This window comes from Stigmatopora argus, chromosome 1 (assembly GCF_051989625.1).
Source record: "Stigmatopora argus isolate UIUO_Sarg chromosome 1, RoL_Sarg_1.0, whole genome shotgun sequence".
Lineage (NCBI taxonomy): Eukaryota > Metazoa > Chordata > Actinopteri > Syngnathiformes > Syngnathidae > Stigmatopora > Stigmatopora argus.
The window spans coordinates 10,397,824-10,418,009 of record NC_135387.1 but is presented as its reverse complement, the minus strand read 5'-3'; the positions used below and the strand labels follow the sequence as shown (position 1 = coordinate 10,418,009).

Here is a 20,186-nt window from a genome sequence, read left to right as displayed (position 1 = left end):
AAGGATTCACTTTTTCACAACAAGCTTTTTTCCGTCTAAAACAAAAAAAAGGATATTTAATTTTTTTCATAAAAATATACATTTTAAAAATGTATTCACATTGGGCAATCACTCATGCAGATGCATTCAAGTAACATACTGATGTTTGTTTGCCTCTACAGCGAGAAAAGCTGATCCATGAGCTAGAGGAAGAGCGACGCCTGCGTCTGGAGAGCGAGAAGCGTCTCCGGGAAGTCACAGAGGAATCCGAGCTGGGTCGGGCACAGATCATCTCGCTGCAGCAGCAATTCTCCAGGTGAAAGCATACCGAAAGCTCAAGACGCTCATTTTACCTTGACACATGAGCCGTGACTAAAAGGAAAATATGAATACATATTCTTCAAACAAAGCCTCCATAACCTTATTTTGCTTGCCAATGTTGAGTTCTTAATTTGCAGATAGACCCTCTGTAGTCTTGTAGGAGTCTTCACATTGGCTTACTTTAAATTAGCTGCTTATCTCCTCATTAGAAAAGCACTTCACACTTTAATGATCCCAGCGTGGCGCCGCAGACTTTTCAGTAGCGGAGGGTGGGAATATTTGAAGAGACATTTTGATGATTAGTGCATATTTTAAATGTGCCATTGATGCAACAATGCTCTCAATTGCTCTCTCTTGTGTTCCCATAATATCCTTGCAGAACAGTATCTTTTTATTGCTCATACTTTCTTATATGATATTTTTTTACTTTGAGTTTGGTCTAGTCAGAACCAATTTTTGTATAGCCCACCTTAGAGCAAGCTGAATTCTTCTGTCTGGTTTTTGTTGTGGGAAAATTGCTCACTCAGACTTCTGTCCAGATACACAGAAATGTAATTATAATTTGAGACCCGTTGTTTAGCAACCCTTCCCGACTGTTAGACTCAGTGTAGCGACATTTTGAGAGGAGAGAAACGTATAAAGATGATCTCTGATTGGGTCTTTAAAATATATCCCAAATGATTTTGTCGGTATGACTCAATACCGGCTGAAATTGTCTTGGCAAAGGTTCTATTGTGCACTTGACAAAAGCTGCTGATCGTGCTGTCATTCCATGAGGTATTCTCGATTGCTTTCATTTCTGGGCTCAGATAAGAAGCCAAAATGTTGTTGTTGTTGTTGTGAATCAAACCTCCTCATTCACTGGATTAATGAAGTCAGATGGCTGCTAGTTTCAGTTAATTGGTGAACTTTTGGCATCACCTTAGAAAGCTGGTTACCATAACTGTCTCCTAGTCTTCCAATGGGGAGTTTGGAAGTCTCCTCCGCTAATGTTTCAATCTCAAGAAAAATATTTAAATCCTTTTTGTCAGGCCTTTTCAGATCAATCACAAATAAAAATACCACTTTGCTCATTTTTTCATGGTTGAAAAAAAAATAAAAAATAAAAAGGGCCAGCATTCTTTAAGTCACAGGCCACTTAGCTCCAGACGAAGGTACGCACACATGCCAGCATATGCAGACCCCTTCCCCCTAGAGTTCTAAGCTTGGTGTGGGTCACATGCTCAACCCCTCCTGACTTGGGTCAACCCCCCAGAGCTTCAACGCCACTTGGTGTGGCCTGCTGTCATTAAACTACAACGGATTAGTGGTAGACTGCAGCCCACAGCTCTGTATCCCGCTCAGCCCACCCTGAACTTCGCTCCATCTGGGCTGAGACCTTTAAAAGCAGGAACAGCAGGGAGAATATTTGCATTGAGAATAACATCAACTAGAAGCTACATTTGGACTTGTATCCTGCAACGGCATCATGAGACTTTGAAACCACACGGACAGAATGAGTGGTGAGCAGGCGGAAATAAAGCGGCTACTTGAAGCCTGTTCACATCTTCTTTTGCAAGGATGAAGAAGGAGGTCACCAGGTAAAGGCTATAACGGCAAGTGTGCCTTATCTCAAATTGTTTAACTGTTATTTCTCAAAGCTTAGATTTACTTATAATGAGGTGTAACACATAGCTTGAAAACAGAAACTCATAAACTAAGTGTCAGACGTGTCAGCCAATAAGGTAGTGCAACTCTTTCCGTGGTTACAAAGGTGAGGAGGATGTGCTTTGCAGAGAGGAGATCTATTCCACTCAGCTTTAAAAATGCCAGAAACATAAAATAATTGTGAAACATATTCAATTCATACATGAGCTTCAAGATAATTACTGACTCTAAACTGTGTCACATGAAGGAGTCATGCCATATCAACTAGGACAAAACTTCTTTCAGCTTTATATGTCTTGGGGGCGTGTTGTGACAATTGATGCTGGCATCCCTCAGAGCGTTGTTGTTTTGGTTTGGCTGTTACAAGTTTGGATTGTTGTGCAAAATGGTCAGATACATTGCCTATGCAAATACGTGGCTTTTATGTAGTTGTCTTCCCCAAGATAATCAGAGTAATATTTCTTTTAAGTCACTCAGTTATACTTTGTTTTTCCCTCCACTGACACTTAGAATTCCATCACATAAATAATTTCCTTTGTGATACAGAAAAAGTGTCTTAGAAATACGGAAGTCTTTACTTGTTATGAACAACAGTGGCAACCTGTTAGAGTGGAACTCCATTTGGCACCTGCCACTTGGGATCTTAGTAAATAAGGCCTTTAATTGCCTTTTAATTATTCTATGCTGCATCAAGAGTCACAATGATTTACCACTCTTCTCTATCACAGTGTTGCACTTGGCACTTTGTGTGGGACAATACTTTATGCCCATTGTGCTCTTGCCCTTAGCAAGTTATTCATTGCATGAGGACACAGGCAAGCATGAGTGATGAAAACAGGCAGGAATGGCTTTTCAAGTCTGGACTTGCTCGTTGGACGCTCATGCACAAGTTGAGACGCAGAGTAAACCTTCAGAAATGAGTGTGCTTATATTATTGTCTCATTAGCCCTAAAGAGCTAGAAGCAGGAAGCAAGAGGGTTGAAAAGCAAGCAGCGATGTCTGTCTGCTGATCAATTCTTTCTCTACTAATCATTCCAGCAGACGCCATGCCTGGCCCAGTCTTTTAATTTGGCACAGTGGAGAAGCCCCCACCCACTGTGCTTGGGAGGCCGTGGTATGAATTGAGCCCCTGTCCCAAAGCGCACATCTGGGGTCATTACAAGAAGGTCGGCTTGAATCTTTGAAAAGCTCGTACCACGCCTCCCAAATGAGTTGTTCGACGAGGGTTGTTCAAGAGAGTGTCTGCGCTATTTTGGGAGCAGCTCACATTTAAAGGCTTTATTGACTTTGCTTTTAACTTCTATGTTTGAACACGGTCGTAGTTCTACTCACTTTTGGTCATTTAAGTTTAAATCCAAATTAAAAGCTTTGGTACCAACCATGTTTTTAAAACACCTCCCAATGTATCTATTAACATTCAACGTCTTATTTCCATAAGTCAGCTGATTGTAAACACACATACAGATGCATGCCACCCTGCTGACTTCCGCCACAGATTAAACATGCTGGTTCTCATCTTTACGAGCATGCTGAAAGAGGTCAGATTACCAGCCTTTGCAGATGTAGGGCATATCCTCACTTTAAAATGGCTGGACTGTTCACTCTGACTCACGAAGCTTTTCCGCATAGATTGTCGCCTGCAGCCAAACAGCTTGTAATTCAAACTGGCCTTGTGATTGCAGTATAGATTTAGTTGTCTGGCAGTGGCTGTAGTTTAAATAAACACTACCACCGCGTCACTTCTGTACTTGGACTGTTAAATCTTTAATTCACTTACTCTATATGTAAAGAATGAAGTGTAACAAATCAATATAAACTGATCAATCCACGGTTGGATTAGACTTCTAATTTCCTTTCACCTGATCAATTATAATTGGAATGTACAAGAATAGAGATTATGAGTCAACAACATTGATTCACTATTCACTCTACTGGATTAAAAGCAAAATACTCCTGATGTCACTCCAAAACCTTGTCAAAAGTCTTATAGACATTTTTATTTTATTTTACTTGTTGTGTGGGTCTAATTGTCAGGTGTCCATATAATTTATCATACAACACCACAGCTGGATATTGTTGAGAGCACTGATCCGTCTGAAATTCTTGTTATTTTGTATTGCAGTTGATTTATTGCATTCATGCACATGGGAACACCTCTGCAGTCTATCCTGTCATCATGACAAAAGTTTCTCACTGGGAGGCCAATCGCACTCAGGTCTTCCCTTTTGGTAAATTACTTTGCAGGTTCTGTTCATGCATTTTGCTGAGCGCCAATAGCTTTCTCCGTGTTTGCTGCTTCTACTAGCCAGTGGTGAATATGTGGGGCACTTTGTGTCCTTCCAGATGTCCTGCATGTAAGATTAGAACTCTTTGGCTGCCTCTCTTTTATGTATCTTTGTTCGTAGGTCTACCTTACAGACGTGGCATCATGAAGTTTCTTGAATTTCATCATCGTTTGTTGAAACCTAGTCAGATACGGCTGGTCAAATGTTGAGACGTGGCAGTGGTTAAACCTTTGTACCATCCATGATTCATTCTAGAAGGTGGATTAAAAACTTTTGGCGTTTCGACACTCCAACATTGAGGTCAAATCTAAGAAAGGGTTTCCTTGCATGTTTTCTTCACAACAGCTCTGAGAGGATCAGAGCAGCTTTGCGTTAGGTTAAGCCAGCCAATCATTTGTTTGCTTCATATGAGGAGAGGAAGGAAGAATGGAATATTCTTGAGCCAGAACGCAAGATTTTCCATTGGGTTTTCTCTGGACACGTAAGGCGATTGTCGCACGCAAACTGCACAGGCTCCGCTCCCAACGATGGCCTCAATTCAGACGTACAACCAGGTGATTGTTCTTCCTATCGTTTCAGCAGCTTTGAGATTTTGCAATTGTTCTTTTGTCAAATCTGATTAGCCGCTCAGGTCAACTTGGTGGTGTTTGACAGTGGTGATAAAGTGAAAGTGGGACCTGCTTGCGTTAGACAAAGGAAAGGTGCTCTATTCCCTATTCTCTCCGCGATCGTGGACCCCTACTTTTCAGTAAAGAACTGTGCTAATTGTTTTTAAATAGTCACAACCTCATAAAAACATTATTTTGGTCAAAGTGTTTTGCTCAACGTATGCAGGCAACGCAAATGTCTTGCTAAAAGTAAACAAACCAACAGTAGGCCTGCATGCCAATGATTATCAAGTAGAGCATTTAATTAAACAAAGGATGTCTGATGGCATGTTGAGAGGGTCGAGCATATCAGTGTTCACAGAATGTGTTGATGGTAGTGAGGCTAAAGCCTCGTATTTCCCGTTACAGGGCCATAAGATTATCAGACAAAAGAGCGTAAGCCACGTTCATCTCGGCAAGCTTCTTTTTCTTTCTTATATGTTCCAACACTACTGAGTGGGTTCCGTCTCAGTGGGAGAGGATTTATTGACATGGAACATATGAGAAAATATCAGCTACGTGAGTGGACAGCACTGCTGTGAGGCAGTATGAATGTAAAAGATCTGTTTCTAGGTTGGCTCAAAAACAGTCACTGACCTAGCTGTATGTGGCTTTAGTTCTAAGCAATCAAGTATTACAGTGTTGCCATTTTTGGCTTAAACAGGCACAGCACCCTTTGGAGCGCGCACAAGAAGGTGATCTGTATCTGGGCCATGTTTAGGAATACTGTATCGAAAATAGGGGGAATCTTAGGTAAATTGACTAAATTGGATTACATTTTTTCTTTGGCTTTTGTGAGAGATTTTGTCACTAGTGGACTCTAGCACTATTACCCACATGAACCCCGATATGTTCTTTCAATATAAATAAAGTGTACACAATCTCAAAATACCAATGCATATCAATGCAATCCAGTTGCTTAAAAAATGCATAATTTATACAAGTATACAACAAACATGTAGCATGAAAACTTATCAAGTCAATACCATACCTGTCAACCTCGGCCAATTGCTCCCCTTATTAATGATTTCAATTCATCTTATTAAGCGATAAAAAAACGTACAAATGCAACGCCACACATATTTACTCACATAGGGAGCACGTAAAAGTCTAAAATTGTGGACGGCTTTCTGACGCGCTATATTAATATAATGAAAAGGCGGATGGGTGAAAGGGGAATGCTGCTAGTGACCGAGACGATCTGTATTAGAGCCAAAATGGATAAAACCAGATGGGTTTTACAAAAAACATAGTACTTAAAAAATCCTGCACTAAATTTGTTATATGTACAAAATTTGAAATGATCAAAAAATGTATAAGATACGGGAAAAACATAAGTTGACAGGTATGCAATACATTAAATGAAATTGGACATAAAGAGAACTATTTTTGTTAGTTGAGTGCAAATGTGTTGAGCTTCAACCTTTCATGCACATTTTTTTATTCTTAATGGGCACTCATTGAACTCATCTGGTGTCATTGACAACCTTTGGCGTACAATCCCTTTTGACTTATTTATAATGATAAAAAAATGCATTTAACTTTTTTTTTTTTAATGCTAATAATTTAAGTGACTAAAAATAGTCTAAAGAGTTATTAGTTATTCAATTGAAATGTTTTGCATAAAACAAAAATGAAAAATGTTACCAAAACAAAGAGTTCTTACAAGTTAATTCAAATGTATTGAACTTAAAAGTTAAATACACAATACTTATTTTTCCCTAAGAAGAAATTCATACTGTGCTGGACTTTGAGAATTACTGAATTAAAAAAAAAAGTACGTATAGAAACAGGAAAAATCAAACGAAACACAAAGCAACAGTTTTCCAGGGGTGAGTTAAATATAATTTTCTCAAGCAAGCACAACTTTCTTTTTTTGATCATGCCTCAATGTGACAAAATGAATAGAATTCTACTTTTTTTTTAAAAAGAGCATCAGAAAGGACCTTCATAGAAATGTCTTCTATCAAATCTATGCCTCGTAATAGCACAAGGCTACTTGCAGATCCTAAGAAAGCTGTTGTACAACATCCTATGTTTGACAGATTGCACACACAAAATCATTTTCTATCAAATCCATTTCATGTTGCCATGCTGTACAATGATTGTGCATCACTGAAAGTGAATTTCATATTCCTTACTCCTCTGGCATAACGTTTGTAACACAATCCTCTATGCCAGGGGTCTCAAACTTGCAGCCCGCGGGCCAACTGCGGCCCGCGGGACGATAATTTGCGGCCCCCGTCTTAATATGAAAGATCGATTTTTTTTTTTTTTAATTTTTTTTTATTTATTTTTTTATTTATTTTTTTATTTTTTTTATTTTTATTTTTTTTACCCCTTTCCCCATGATGGCGCCGTTTAAGTGGCAGCCAGTGGCAGTAGCTCTGTCCACTCATGTTTTACATGAAAAATTAGAGGGAACATTGACATGCACCTGCTTGTGGCAGGTGTGATACTGGTGTGCCGATAGCGAGCAATGATGATGTCGTGACCGGATGATTCGCCTAAAGACGTTTCGCCGACGGACGTTTGACAGACGGACAGGTCGTACTAGTGTTTGTTAGTTTAATGATTAAATACAAATACTAGTATTTGTATTTAATTATTAAACGCTGTTTTCAGCTGGATTTGACCGAATTTGAGAGCATTTTGAGCCGTTTGGCGAATGGACGTCTATAGACGTTTTTTTGCCTCCATCGCGATATCATCCAGTATTTGTATTTAATCATTAAATGCTGTTTTAGGATGGATTTGACCCGATTGCTGTCATTTTACGGCTCGGTTCTGCTACATCTGCCTGCCCAAGAGTGCTTATTCCCGGACTGCCATTGATGGTAGACGAACATTGATTTTTACTATAATTTGGACAACACCGGCGGTGGGCCGGATTAAAAATCCTAACGGGCCGTATATGGCCCGCGGGCCGAGGTTGAAAAACTTGTACACACACGATCCGGCAGGGCGAGCGTTCGAATCCCGTTTCGGCGAAACCTCCGTTCGGCCGAATGAACGTTCGGTGGAACGTCCATTCGGCGACCTGCCCGTCTGTCAAACGTCCGTCGGCGAAACGTCTTTAGGCGAATCATCCGAGTACCGATGATGTCGCTCACACTGGTACTCAGTGCGCTCAGGGAGGTTGTCTTTCTGCTCAGACCAACAAAAAATTAGAGGGAACTTTGGTTCGGAGCTGAATGAACCAATCACGGTGAGGTATACGGCTCTGGAGGGCGGGACATCGGCCGGGCTGTCCAGTGCCTCGCTCACTCACTCATTCATTCCTCCAATCAGCTGGGCGGAGGAGAAGCCGTGAGGCCGATCACTCCGCTCGGCGCGCACACTCCTCCGCTGCTCTCAGCATAGAACTGAATGAGGCGCTATGATCCGTGATCCAGCCTGTGTCAGTGTCTGTAGCCATCTCCGCGATTGAAACGGAGAGCGAAAGTGCACATGCGCCACAAACCCGCGCGACTGAATGTGAAAGATCAACCCGAGACTCATTCCAAGTGGAAAAACATATTACAGAGCCCCAGAGATGTCTCTTTCAAAGCCTGCCGTGAAGAGAAAGGTCGGTGATGAGCACAGACAGTTTCAAGAAAAGTGGGGAGTGCAATATTTCTTTGTTGAACACAGGGGCACCCCGACGTGTCTCATTTACACTGAAAAAGTTGCGGTGCACAAGGAATACAATTTGAAACGTAATTGTACTATGAGACATGCTGAGGAGTACGAAAAATACCAGGGAGATGAGAGAGCCAACCAGGTTGCCAGTCTTAAAACACGTCTTCTGAGGCAACAGGATCTCTTCAAGAAGGCTACCAAAGACAGTAATGCAGCAGTCAAAGCTAGCTATGCCGTTTGTGAGTTGATTGATCCTGTGCTAAGTGATCCCAAATGGCTCATGGACTTGGCTTTTCTTGTTGATATCACACATGAGCTTAATGTACTGAACAAGAAGCTACAAGGCCAGGGGCAACTTGTCAGTGCTGCCTATGACAACGTGAGAGCATTCTGCACTAAACTTGTGTTATGGAAAGCCCAGCTCTCTCAGACAAACCTTTGCCATTTCCCAGCATGCAAGGCTCTCGTGGATGCAGGCACACCATTCAGTGGTGAGAAGTATGTTGAGGCCATTTCGAAGCTACAGGAGGAATTTGATCACAGATTTGCAGACTTCAAGACACACAAAGCCACATTTCAAATTTTTGCGGACCCCTTCTCCTTTGATGTGCAAGATGCCCATCCTGAGCTTCAAATGGAGCTCATTGACCTGCAGTGCAACTCTGCACTCAAAGCCAAGTTCAGGGAGGTGAGTGGAGAAGCAGACAAGCTTGGGCAATTTTTGAGAGAGTTGACCCCCAGCTTCCCTGAACTTTCCCGAAGGTTCAAGCGGACCATGTGCCTTTTTGCGAGCACATACTTGTGTGAGAAGCTCTTCTCCACCTTGAACTTCAATAAGTCCAAGTACAGGTCCAGACTTACTGATGAGCATCTTCAAGCTCTACTGAGGGTCTCCACTGCTTCCTCCCTCAAGCCAAATGTGACTATGTGAGAAGAAGCGCTGCCAGGTCTCTAGCAGCAAGGAGTAGGCAAAAGAAGCCGTGTTCAGAATATTTCATGTTCAATGTTCCATTCAAGTTCAGAAAGTTAAAGGTTAAAGAGCTGTTAATACAGACATTTGAAACGGAATAAAAATAATTCATTTTCTCTACTTAGCCAGCCAGTGTATATCTACTGTATGCTCATTAGTATTATTTGGTTTTATATTACTGATTGATTTATTTTTTATTCATCTTTAAGTTAATTTATTTAATTCATTATTTTTTGTTAAAAAATAAAGATATTTGATAACGTTGGAAAGTTTTATCAGTGCTTTTCTTGTGGAAATCCTGATGCGGCCCAGTCTCACCCAGACTCGGCCTCTAGCGGCCCCCAGGTAAATTGAGTTCGAGACCCCTGCTCTATGCCTTGTGTGCCCTGATCACTTTGCTTTAGAGCAGGGGTCTCGAACTCAATTTACCTGGGGGCCGCTAGAGGCCGAGTCTGGGTGAGACTGGGCCGCATCAGGATTTCCACAAGAAAAGCACTGATAAAACTTTCCAACGTTATCAAATATCTTTATTTTTTAACAAAAAATAATGAATTAAATAAATTAACTTAAAGATGAATAAAAAATAAATCAATCAGTAATATAAAACCAAATAATACTAATGAGCATACAGTAGATATACACTGGCTGGCTAAGTAGAGAAAATGAATTATTTTTATTCCGTTTCAAATGTCTGTATTAACAGCTCTTTAACCTTTAACTTTCTGAACTTGAATGGAACATTGAACATGAAATATTCTGAACACGGCTTCTTTTGCCTACTCCTTGCTGCTAGAGACCTGGCAGCGCTTCTTCTCACATAGTCACATTTGGCTTGAGGGAGGAAGCAGTGGAGACCCTTAGTAGAGCTTGAAGATGCTCATCAGTAAGTCTGGACCTGTACTTGGACTTATTGAAGTTCAAGGTGGAGAAGAGCTTCTCACACAAGTATGTGCTCCCAAAAAGGCACATGGTCCGCTTGAACCTTCGGGAAAGTTCAGGGAAGCTGGGGGTCAACTCTCTCAAAAATTGCCCAAGCTTGTCTGCTTCTCCACTCACCTCCCTGAACTTGGCTTTGAGTGCAGAATTGCACTGCAGGTCAATGAGCTCCATTTGAAGCTCAGGAGGGGCATCTTGCACATCAAAGGAGAAGGGGTCCGCAAAAATTTGAAATGTGGCTTTGTGTGTCTTGAAGTCTGCAAATCTGTGATCAAATTCCTCCTGTAGCTTCGAAATGGCCTCAACATACTTCTCACCACTGAATGGTGTGCCTGCATCCACGAGAGCCTTGCATGCTGGGAAATGGCAAAGGTTTGTCTGAGAGAGCTGGGCTTTCCATAACACAAGTTTAGTGCAGAATGCTCTCACGTTGTCATAGGCAGCACTGACAAGTTGCCCCTGGCCTTGTAGCTTCTTGTTCAGTACATTAAGCTCATGTGTGATATCAACAAGAAAAGCCAAGTCCATGAGCCATTTGGGATCACTTAGCACAGGATCAATCAACTCACAAACGGCGTAGCTAGCTTTGACTGCTGCATTACTGTCTTTGGTAGCCTTCTTGAAGAGATCCTGTTGCCTCAGAAGACGTGTTTTAAGACTGGCAACCTGGTTGGCTCTCTCATCTCCCTGGTATTTTTCGTACTCCTCAGCATGTCTCATAGTACAATTACGTTTCAAATTGTATTCCTTGTGCACCGCAACTTTTTCAGTGTAAATGAGACACGTCGGGGTGCCCCTGTGTTCAACAAAGAAATATTGCACTCCCTACTTTTCTTGAAACTGTCTGTGCTCATCACCGACCTTTCTCTTCACGGCAGGCTTTGAAAGAGACATCTCTGGGGCTCTGTAATATGTTTTTCCACTTGGAATGAGTCTCGGGTTGATCTTTCACATTCAGTCGCGCGGGTTTGTGGCGCATGTGCACTTTCGCTCTCCGTTTCAATCGCGGAGATGGCTACAGACACTGACACAGGCTGGATCACGGATCATAGCGCCTCATTCAGTTCTATGCTGAGAGCAGCGGAGGAGTGTGCGTGCCGAGCGGAGGGATCGGCCTCACGGCTTCTCCTCCGCCCAGCTGATTGGAGGAATGAATGAGTGAGTGAGCGAGGCACTGGACAGCCCGGCCGATGTCCCGCCCTCCAGAGCCGTATACCTCACCGTGATTGGTTCATTCAGCTCCGAACCAAAGTTCCCTCTAATTTTTTGTTGGTCTGAGCAGAAAGACAACCTCCCTGAGCGCACTGAGTACCAGTGTGAGCGACATCATCGGTACTCGGATGATTCGCCTAAAGACGTTTCGCCGACGGACGTTTGACACTCTTGGGCAGGCAGATGTAGCAGAACCGAGCCGTAAAATGACAGCAATCGGGTCAAATCCATCCTAAAACAGCATTTAATGATTAAATACAAATACTGGATGATATCGCGATGGAGGCAAAAAAACGTCTATAGACGTCCATTCGCCAAACGGCTCAAAATGCTCTCAAATTCGGTCAAATCCATCTGAAAACAGCGTTTAATGATTAAATACAAATACTAGTATTTGTATTTAATCATTAAACTAACAAACACTAGTACGACCTGTCCGTCTGTCAAACGTCCGTCGGCGAAACGTCTTTAGGCGAATCATCCGGTCACGACATCATCATTGCTCGCTATCGGCACACCAGTATCACACCTGCCACAAGCAGGTGCATGTCAATGTTCCCTCTAATTTTTCATGTAAAACATGCTGTAAAACAAGAAAAACATGAGTGGACAGAGCTACTGCCACTGGCTGCCACTTAAACGGCGCCATCATGGGGAAAGGGGTAAAAAAAAAAAAAAAAAAAAAAAAAAAAAAAAAAAAAAAAAAAAAAAAAAAATCGATCTTTCATATTAAGACGGGGGCCGCAAATTATCGTCCCGCGGGCCGCAGTTGGCCCGCGGGCCGCAAGTTTGAGACCCCTGCTTTAGAGTTTATGAAATTGCTTGTGTAGAGTGAGAGAAAAAGAGTGAGGGAGAAAGAGGGGAGTTGCAAATTCACAGACCTTGGGCTGTAAATTGATTGCGCCCCAATTGTATTTCCTGGTCTGCTGGCTTTTTTGAAATTCAGCTGAAGCTGCCATGGGTCAAGCGAGTCATAACTTACTTTTGCCACCCTTTTTTCTCAACAGCCTTCAAGGGTTGTCTTCTTGCCAGGTTCCAGTGAGCTATTTGGTAGTCATCACAATCAGCGTTCTGGTTAAAGAAATTTGAAGTGAAGCTTTTTTCTTTTTTCCTTTTTTCAAGTTATCACTTCGGCAAAGGTTGTCAAAGTCATTATTGTCGGAGGCCACGTCATGATTACAGTTTCATTCGGAGGGCCACATTTAATCGACTAATAAATTGACATTTTTTCCTGATTGTCGATAGTTCATTTATTCATTCGTTCATTTTACATTCAGCTTATCCTCACAAGAGTTAGTACACGAAGGACACCCAAAAATGGTTGCCAGCCAATCTTGACATTAAAATAAGTCCTCATAATAGCATATATTCTGTTATATTTTTTTAATGTATTATTTTTTAAGGAAAACATATTTCAATTGTTTCTATCTTTTAATCTTTTGTTTAAAAAAATAAAAATGGTAAATATTTAATTTTTTATGTATTTATATTAACAAAATAAAATGCTAAAAGGGTAGGCATTCTTAGTTTCAGATCTTTTAACCTTTTTCTAAATTAAGATAAAAACACTAAACATTGGATATTTATCTCTTCTTAGTTTTCCATTTTAAAAAGGCAAGAAAAACATTTAAACAATTCTACTTTATTTCCTACTGACCTTAAAAAGTGGAAAAATATTCAGTTGTAGTATTTATTTTTCTTAGATTGCTTTTTTTCATAAAAAGAAAACTGAAAAAAAACTGTAAATAGATTTTCCAAATGAAAATGTTTATTTGAAAAAAAGAATTATACAAAAGTGAGATTCAATTCAATTTTACCATGAAATATAAAAATGGCACAGGATTTACATTTGTGGGCCCCACAAAGTGATGTGGTAGGCTGGATCGGGCCCCAGTGCTGCCACATGACACCAGTCTTAGACTAATTGTTGAATGAAGCTTGTTTATCTTACCATCGCATTACTGCCTTGAAGAGGAAAGTGCACCCAGGTTGCCCTTTAAAGCTCCGGGATGCCAAGACTCATTTTCCAAATGTTATTTTACGCCATGCGCAATCTGATGCATCAATGATAATGTAGCATTAATTGTGGTCATACTCACTAATTGATTGCCTTCTCCACACGGTCATCTATATGATTTGAAAACGACCAAGAATACTAGGTGGTTGCCATCTGTCCTGGATTAGAAACACGGTTTGAATTGTAAGTGAGGGATTTGCCACTCCAAGTGAATTTATTTCCCCCAAGTTGTGTGTGGATTTATGACGTGATCACTGAGACAAAGCACAGCAATCCGCCAATGTCCCATTATCATCAGCGTCATTTTCCTGACTCTACCGATTTCCTCCGGTTTAAAGTGTTCACCAGAGCAGTCTGTCTTTCCTTGTCTCGCTCGCTGCCTGATTACAAGCGGCTTTGCAGCACAGCCCGGACAGATGGCGAGACAAACCTTCCCTTGCATGTACTCGTCAGAGATAGTGAGGCAGATCAGCTGTCTAGCAACAGTTTGAATGTGACAAAGCTTGTTTACCACTGTTATTAGCAATCACGGCTCATTAGGTGTTTTCCTTTCATTAATATAATATATCTACTATGAATAATGGTCAATAGAAGAGAATAGCTTCATCTTAAATGTTAAATATGGCCACCAAAAGGTTTAGGAGACATACGATCCCATGATGTCACCAAGAAAAGCTTATTTTACTTTAAAAACACAACATTCCTGCTGGGTCAATGTTCCTCCTGAAACTCATGCGAGATGCAAATCTAGAGGGCCATTTTGCCTCGTTTCTCCGATACCTGCTCTGCATGCAGGCTGCACGTTTGGCGGCTGATTGTTTGGAGGAGAGCGAGCCCTCAAGGTCAAAGTCACTCAGTGGCAGTTGCTGCTGTGATTGCACTTTCATTCACACATGCAAATAGTCATTTGTAAGCACATGTTGTGCCGCAAAGCAAAAATGTTGGAGGCAATCTTAATCCCAGTTCCTGTTTGTAGAGGAAAAGTGACACCAAAATCCTGTGAAAACAATCAAATGGTAATGGAATTTCTTAAATTCACCTCCTTGATGTCATGCTTCGTGTGTGCAGGATGGAAGAGGCGGTGCGGTTGCTGCTGGAGAATCAAGGACTGGTGGAGCAGACGGCAACAGACACCGTGGACATCATGAAAATCTACAAAGTAAACAATTTATTTGTACAACAAGTTTTGGCTAATCTTTATCATACTTGCTAAAGGATCATTAGAATTGATGAGGTGACATCATGGGAATGGGTGTCTGACTCATATATTTATGTTTAGTGAGAAGAAAGGATGGACACAATCATGAGGGATTTATCAAAATAGGTTCTGTTCTGATTGCAGGGATGTAGAAGAAATAATCAGCATTCACAGGGCCACCTTTGCGTCACATTTACACAACTGTCTTGTTGGTGTGCTATTATTTTGTCCAGGAAATGAGAACACTTCAGAATAAAGTTAAATATAAAAAATACAGATTAGCATAGCAGCAAGATGTGCAGGGTAACTAGGATCAACCAATATTATCGTATTTTGGGGATTATAATTTGCACCAGCTCCCAACCAGACCCACAAAAAGCACAATTAGGAGGGGAGAAAAACAAAAACTGTCACACCTAGTATAAATAGGAGACCCAGCAAACTTTAGGGAAAAAAGTTTGAATTATAGTCTGGAACATAAGGTGTAATTTTAAGATGCAAATTCTCAAAAGTGATCGAGGCATTCAAATAAAAGGTCATTCCATCATTCCAGAGTACGCCGTTTTATTTTTGTGCATTGCCGTTCAGTGATGAGGGCAAATAAGAAGAGGGCCAAATAATGCCACTAAATGTCATTGGTAATGTGCAAAGTTTGGTCACACACACACACACACAGACACACACACACACACACACACACACACACACACACACACACACACACACAAAACTAATAAAGAAAGGGTTTGAGAAGAGGGTTGTTTTTTTCGATGAAAAAAAATAAAAGGAAAATAAATGATGAAAAAACTGTATGCACTTAGGAAGACAAGTAAAATCTGACAAGAAGGCAAATTCAATGTTTTAACTTAATTCCCTGTTCTCCTGTGTTTATCCGCCTGTGGATATTGTGGAAAAGCGCAAACATTCAGGGCTATTAGTTCATTCCCACCAGCTGAATAACCAGAACTACAGCTTGTCCTATGCAGCCACTTTCCGTGCATTCAGCAGCCAAACTCAATAACTTGAAAGGCCAGCACGCGGGAAAATGTCCCCACCCTCTTCTCTGCGGAAGCTATTACAGGGTCTTTTTAACAGAGCCTGATGAGCAGCTTCTTCAAACTAGCACAAAGACCCCACCACAATAAAGCATCGCCTCCATCTTAATTTTAAGACCCAATCATATACTGTAGAATTGCAAACCTTTTGTACAAATTAGATAAAGTTGGAGATAAAAGAGCCACCTGATGGTGTAGTGGTACTGACTTCGATGCGGGCAAGTGTGGGATTGATTCCCACTCAGTGGCAGTATGATTGTGAATGTGGTTGGTTGGCGTTCTCTCTGTGTTGCCTACAGCTGGCGACCAGTCTGGGGGAAAGGGGAAAGACCAATTCTGCCCTGAAGTCAGCTGGTATAGGCAGAAGCAGTATTGATGATGAATGAAGGAAAGGAGACAAAATTTTTATTAGTTTGTACCAGTCTGTAATAAAAATTAAAAACAGACAGGTACCGATAGCCTCCACTCTCTCTTAAGACCTCCTAACGATCGTTTGGTATACAACTTCCATTCCAAGAATTTAAATCAATAGACCTTACCATTCATTCATTCATCTTCGGGAGCGTGTATCCTTGTAAGTGTTGCGGGGGCTGCTGGAGCTTATCCCAGCTGACTTTGGCCGACAAGCAGACTACACACTTGATTGGTCTCTGTGGGAAACACAGAGAGACAGACAATCATCCACACATCCAATCTTACTACCACCAAGCGGGAAACGATCCTACGCTTGCCCATACCCAAATCAGGCGAGTGAACAACCTACACCAATCAGGTTCTTTTGCCCTTACTAAACACACATTTTTCTGGTTCCCTGTCCTTTCACTGATTCATTGGCCTCGTTCTTTTCTGGCCATTGTCGTTATCTAAGTCTTTTATGTGACACCAACTGCTTGCAAAAATGATCGAATTGCAAGAAAGTGCATCGGTGGGACAAATTCGCAAACAGACACAGCAGCGCTTGGAAAACTGCTATCGGTCTTGTGAACCAATTTTGAAATAAAGAATGCTCGTGTGACTCTAGCTTTTCGGACAAGGCAGATTGCCCATTAGTATCTCTCTATGCGTTTCTGCGGTTGCCAGAAATTGCCTAATTAGAGGCTTATTTGTACCAGTCGTTAATTATGGGATGCAATGAAGAACTCCATCTACTCTGAAGATAACTGGCAAAAAGATGTACCAAGGCCAAACGGGAGCGCCATGAAGGTCGCTGCCTACAATTTGGAAAACAAGAGAAACATGATTAGGGATTATGGGATGTTTAGTTGAAGCTGCCTCCCTGTCGGCCCATCTGCCCATTTGATCCGCTCCGCTCATCTCTCAGCTTTCATCTTGTATTTCACTTTCTCCTTCTTCTGTGATTTTTCCCTTTCACAGCTTCCTGCTTGCCTTCCAAAAGCCAGTCATCTTTCCTTTTTTTGTTCTCAGGCCATCTGCTGTGGTTTCTTCTTGCCAAATCCTCCCTCCCCTCACACCACACTTATTCTCGCTCTACCTCTTCTAACCTGCCCTCTTTGTGTTTGCCTCAGGAGAAACTCTCAGAAGAAGTGCAAAAGCAGCATGATTGCCCAGTGGAGAACAGCCCCCTGCCGGCAACTCAGACGGAGCTCGCGTCTGCCACGCAACTGCTCACCGATGCCAGCCAAACTGACAATAACGATGACAGAACCAAGCTTCTGTTGGAACGCCTGAAGACCCTAGAGGTATTTTCTCTAACAACATCCCTCCACCCCATCTTTTCCAACCTTGCTTCTTCCGCAATTAATTGTGGAAAAAAAACAACTATAGCATCCTAGAATATTCTCTAACAGGAAGTACATTTAGTCAAATTAGTATCAGAGATAATTATTCATCAGAAGATGATTTCCTGTTGCTTCACAAGTCATCCTTCAGGTTTGATGAACAACATTATATCAACGTTTTATTTGCAAAGCCTTTATCACGAGCCAGATGCCATTTAATCCTGCCATGCTGCATCATGTGATGGATGCACCACTTGCTGAAGTGGCTGGATCAAGGCAGACGCTATTCATCACTCGCCAATCCATTGATTATTTTTGGACCTGTAACTCTAATGTGAAGTGTTTAAAATACCAAATGGAAAACCTTAGGAGTTCTCCGAGAGAGCAAACTTCCAAATAAGCAGCCAAATTTCTTACTTTGTGACCTATGACCCTTTTCCTCTCCACCCAGCAAGTTTTTTATTCAAGTTTACGTCAAATTTCTTTTCTGACCTTTTATTTCATCAACCCAAAATTGAATCACTTCTTCTGTTTCATATTGGAAACATATCCTCCAAGTGTGATAATAATACATTCATCTTGAACAGAAATACATAGACAACAGAAATACAGAACCAATTTATCACCACCAACTTCCGTCAGTAATCCAAGCCATTTATTTTTTTTCTCTTAAGAAATTTCCTGTTCCTATTCAGTCACTGACCCTAAAAGCTTTTAGTTTCTTGCTTTTTAGTCTTATAGTTGAAAGTCATTCAGTATTCACGTCATCCAAATTTGTAAAATCTATATTCCTAACATTTTGCTGTTATAGGATAGATTATTCACCATAAATGTTTACCTAGTATTTTAAGATTTATTGTTCCGTATCAATGAAAAAAAATCAGGTGAGGTGGTGGTTCAATCAAACATTCATAAATACTGTCGATTTCTTTTCACACATTTACAACACTGGGCAATAAACATGAACCTCAGTTTATCAATGAACTGTTCCTGAATTGTTCTTGAGATGCATGATGTGAATGATGATATTTGTTATGATAGCTTGGCAACTCAGTCATAGTGGTCAGACCCACCAGCCTCGTGAGGATAAGCAAAAGGAAAATGGATGAATGGATAGAGACTGAAATGGCAATGTGGAAAAGTGTGCTGTTTGCGCACACCAATTGGAGTCGATGAGTTCAGAAGGTGCATTTGTGTGCACTCTGAAAGAACTCTTCAGACAAGTCTCAGATATTGCAATCACCCTATGAACGATTTTCTGAGCAATACATTATTTAAGTTTGATGTGTTATTAAGAGTGAGTAAGGCATCTGAAAGAGAGGGTTGCTTCGGTAACCATGGTGATGCCTTACAGCTATCTAAATCTACCAGATTGCCTTAAATACCTGCTAAAAGAAGTGTGGCTGAAGCATTCCTTAAGAAAATCACTTGTTCCTTCCTCATTACATTTACATCCATCTGGTGAGCTTTTGGGATTTAATTTAGCTTCTCCTCCCAGAATGTTTGGGGCTATAATTACGTCTCCCATGTTCCTAGGAGGAATGGCAAGTTCCTCCTAAAGGGCAGAGGGTGAGCGGCGCCGGGCTGGTTGACAGCTCCTAATGCGCTGCCGGCCTCTGACAAATTGGAAACCCCCAGAGATCAATAATGCTGCAACTAGTCCCTCTGCAATTGAAGCAGATATTCTTATTATATCAGAACCCCTAAAGTTCAGAATCATGACTGGCACCACCTTGACCTTTCCTTCCATGTTACCTTGGGGTGCTTTATTGGCCACGGTGAGGCTCTGTTGACATTTTTAAAGTCAAACATGAACCATTTCACTCTTGTTTTTGTTGCATCATATTGACAATGTCGACAATGACAGCAGTAATTGAACAGGGCATCTTTTCCCTGCAGGAGAGGAACTCAGTCTTAGCATTGGAGAATGAAAGCCAGAGAGAGCAGTATGAACGCTGTCTGGATGAGGTGAGTGCCTACCTTCATACAGTATCCATACTCTTTCTGCTGATGCCTTTCTAATAGAATATTCAATTCTGCAACAGTCAGTTTGAAACTTTTTAACACAGAATCAATATCATATCATCACTTACTTATTCGCAGCTTTCTGTTTAGTGCGAATATGTAAATAGCTCAGGATTTCAGCGGAAGGCAGTCGAATCAACAGTTCGGAATGGTCTTTGGTGGCATTAAAGGCATGTATTTAGCTAGATGGGCACATCTTAAGTTACATGACTTCGTAGAATGCGCATCTATCATAATTTATTTATGATTACTTAGCGACAGATGATGTGGACATCATTTTTCTCAGAAACTGCATAATGTAAAAAGATAATTCTTTGCTTTTACACTCATCGGGGCCCAATTAGCCTAAATATCAAAGAGAAAGTAAAAATGCATGCCTTGCAAGAGTCTGGGTCTTAGGATGTTAAGGATATTTTTCTTTCTATTCAGAGTCCACTATTTTAATAGTGTTTGTATTTAAAGTAATCTTTAGTATATGCCCCAAGCCACAAACCACAAATGGCCTTTCGAGTCTTAGTTTAGACACCACTATCC

General features: G+C 41.1%; 1 protein-coding gene across 8 annotated transcripts in view; it reads left to right on the top strand.

Annotated features, from left to right (window-relative positions):
* LOC144073748 (nck-associated protein 5-like) overlaps window positions 1–20,186 on the top strand; it is an 83,568-nt gene that overhangs the window by 46,069 nt on the left and 17,313 nt on the right. For 6 of the 8 annotated variants that reach the window (XM_077599799.1, XM_077599800.1, XM_077599803.1 and 3 more), the window contains 4 exons: window positions 162–295; window positions 14,704–14,794; window positions 17,415–17,588; window positions 19,527–19,595. In XM_077599799.1, coding sequence (XP_077455925.1) covers window positions 162–295; window positions 14,704–14,794; window positions 17,415–17,588; window positions 19,527–19,595 — 468 coding nt within the window. Of the gene's footprint in view, window positions 1–161; window positions 296–1,625; window positions 1,881–4,650; window positions 4,787–14,703; window positions 14,795–17,414; window positions 17,589–19,526; window positions 19,596–20,186 lie in introns of those variants that run through there. The other 2 variants (XM_077599802.1, XM_077599804.1) reach the window with 2 other exon arrangements.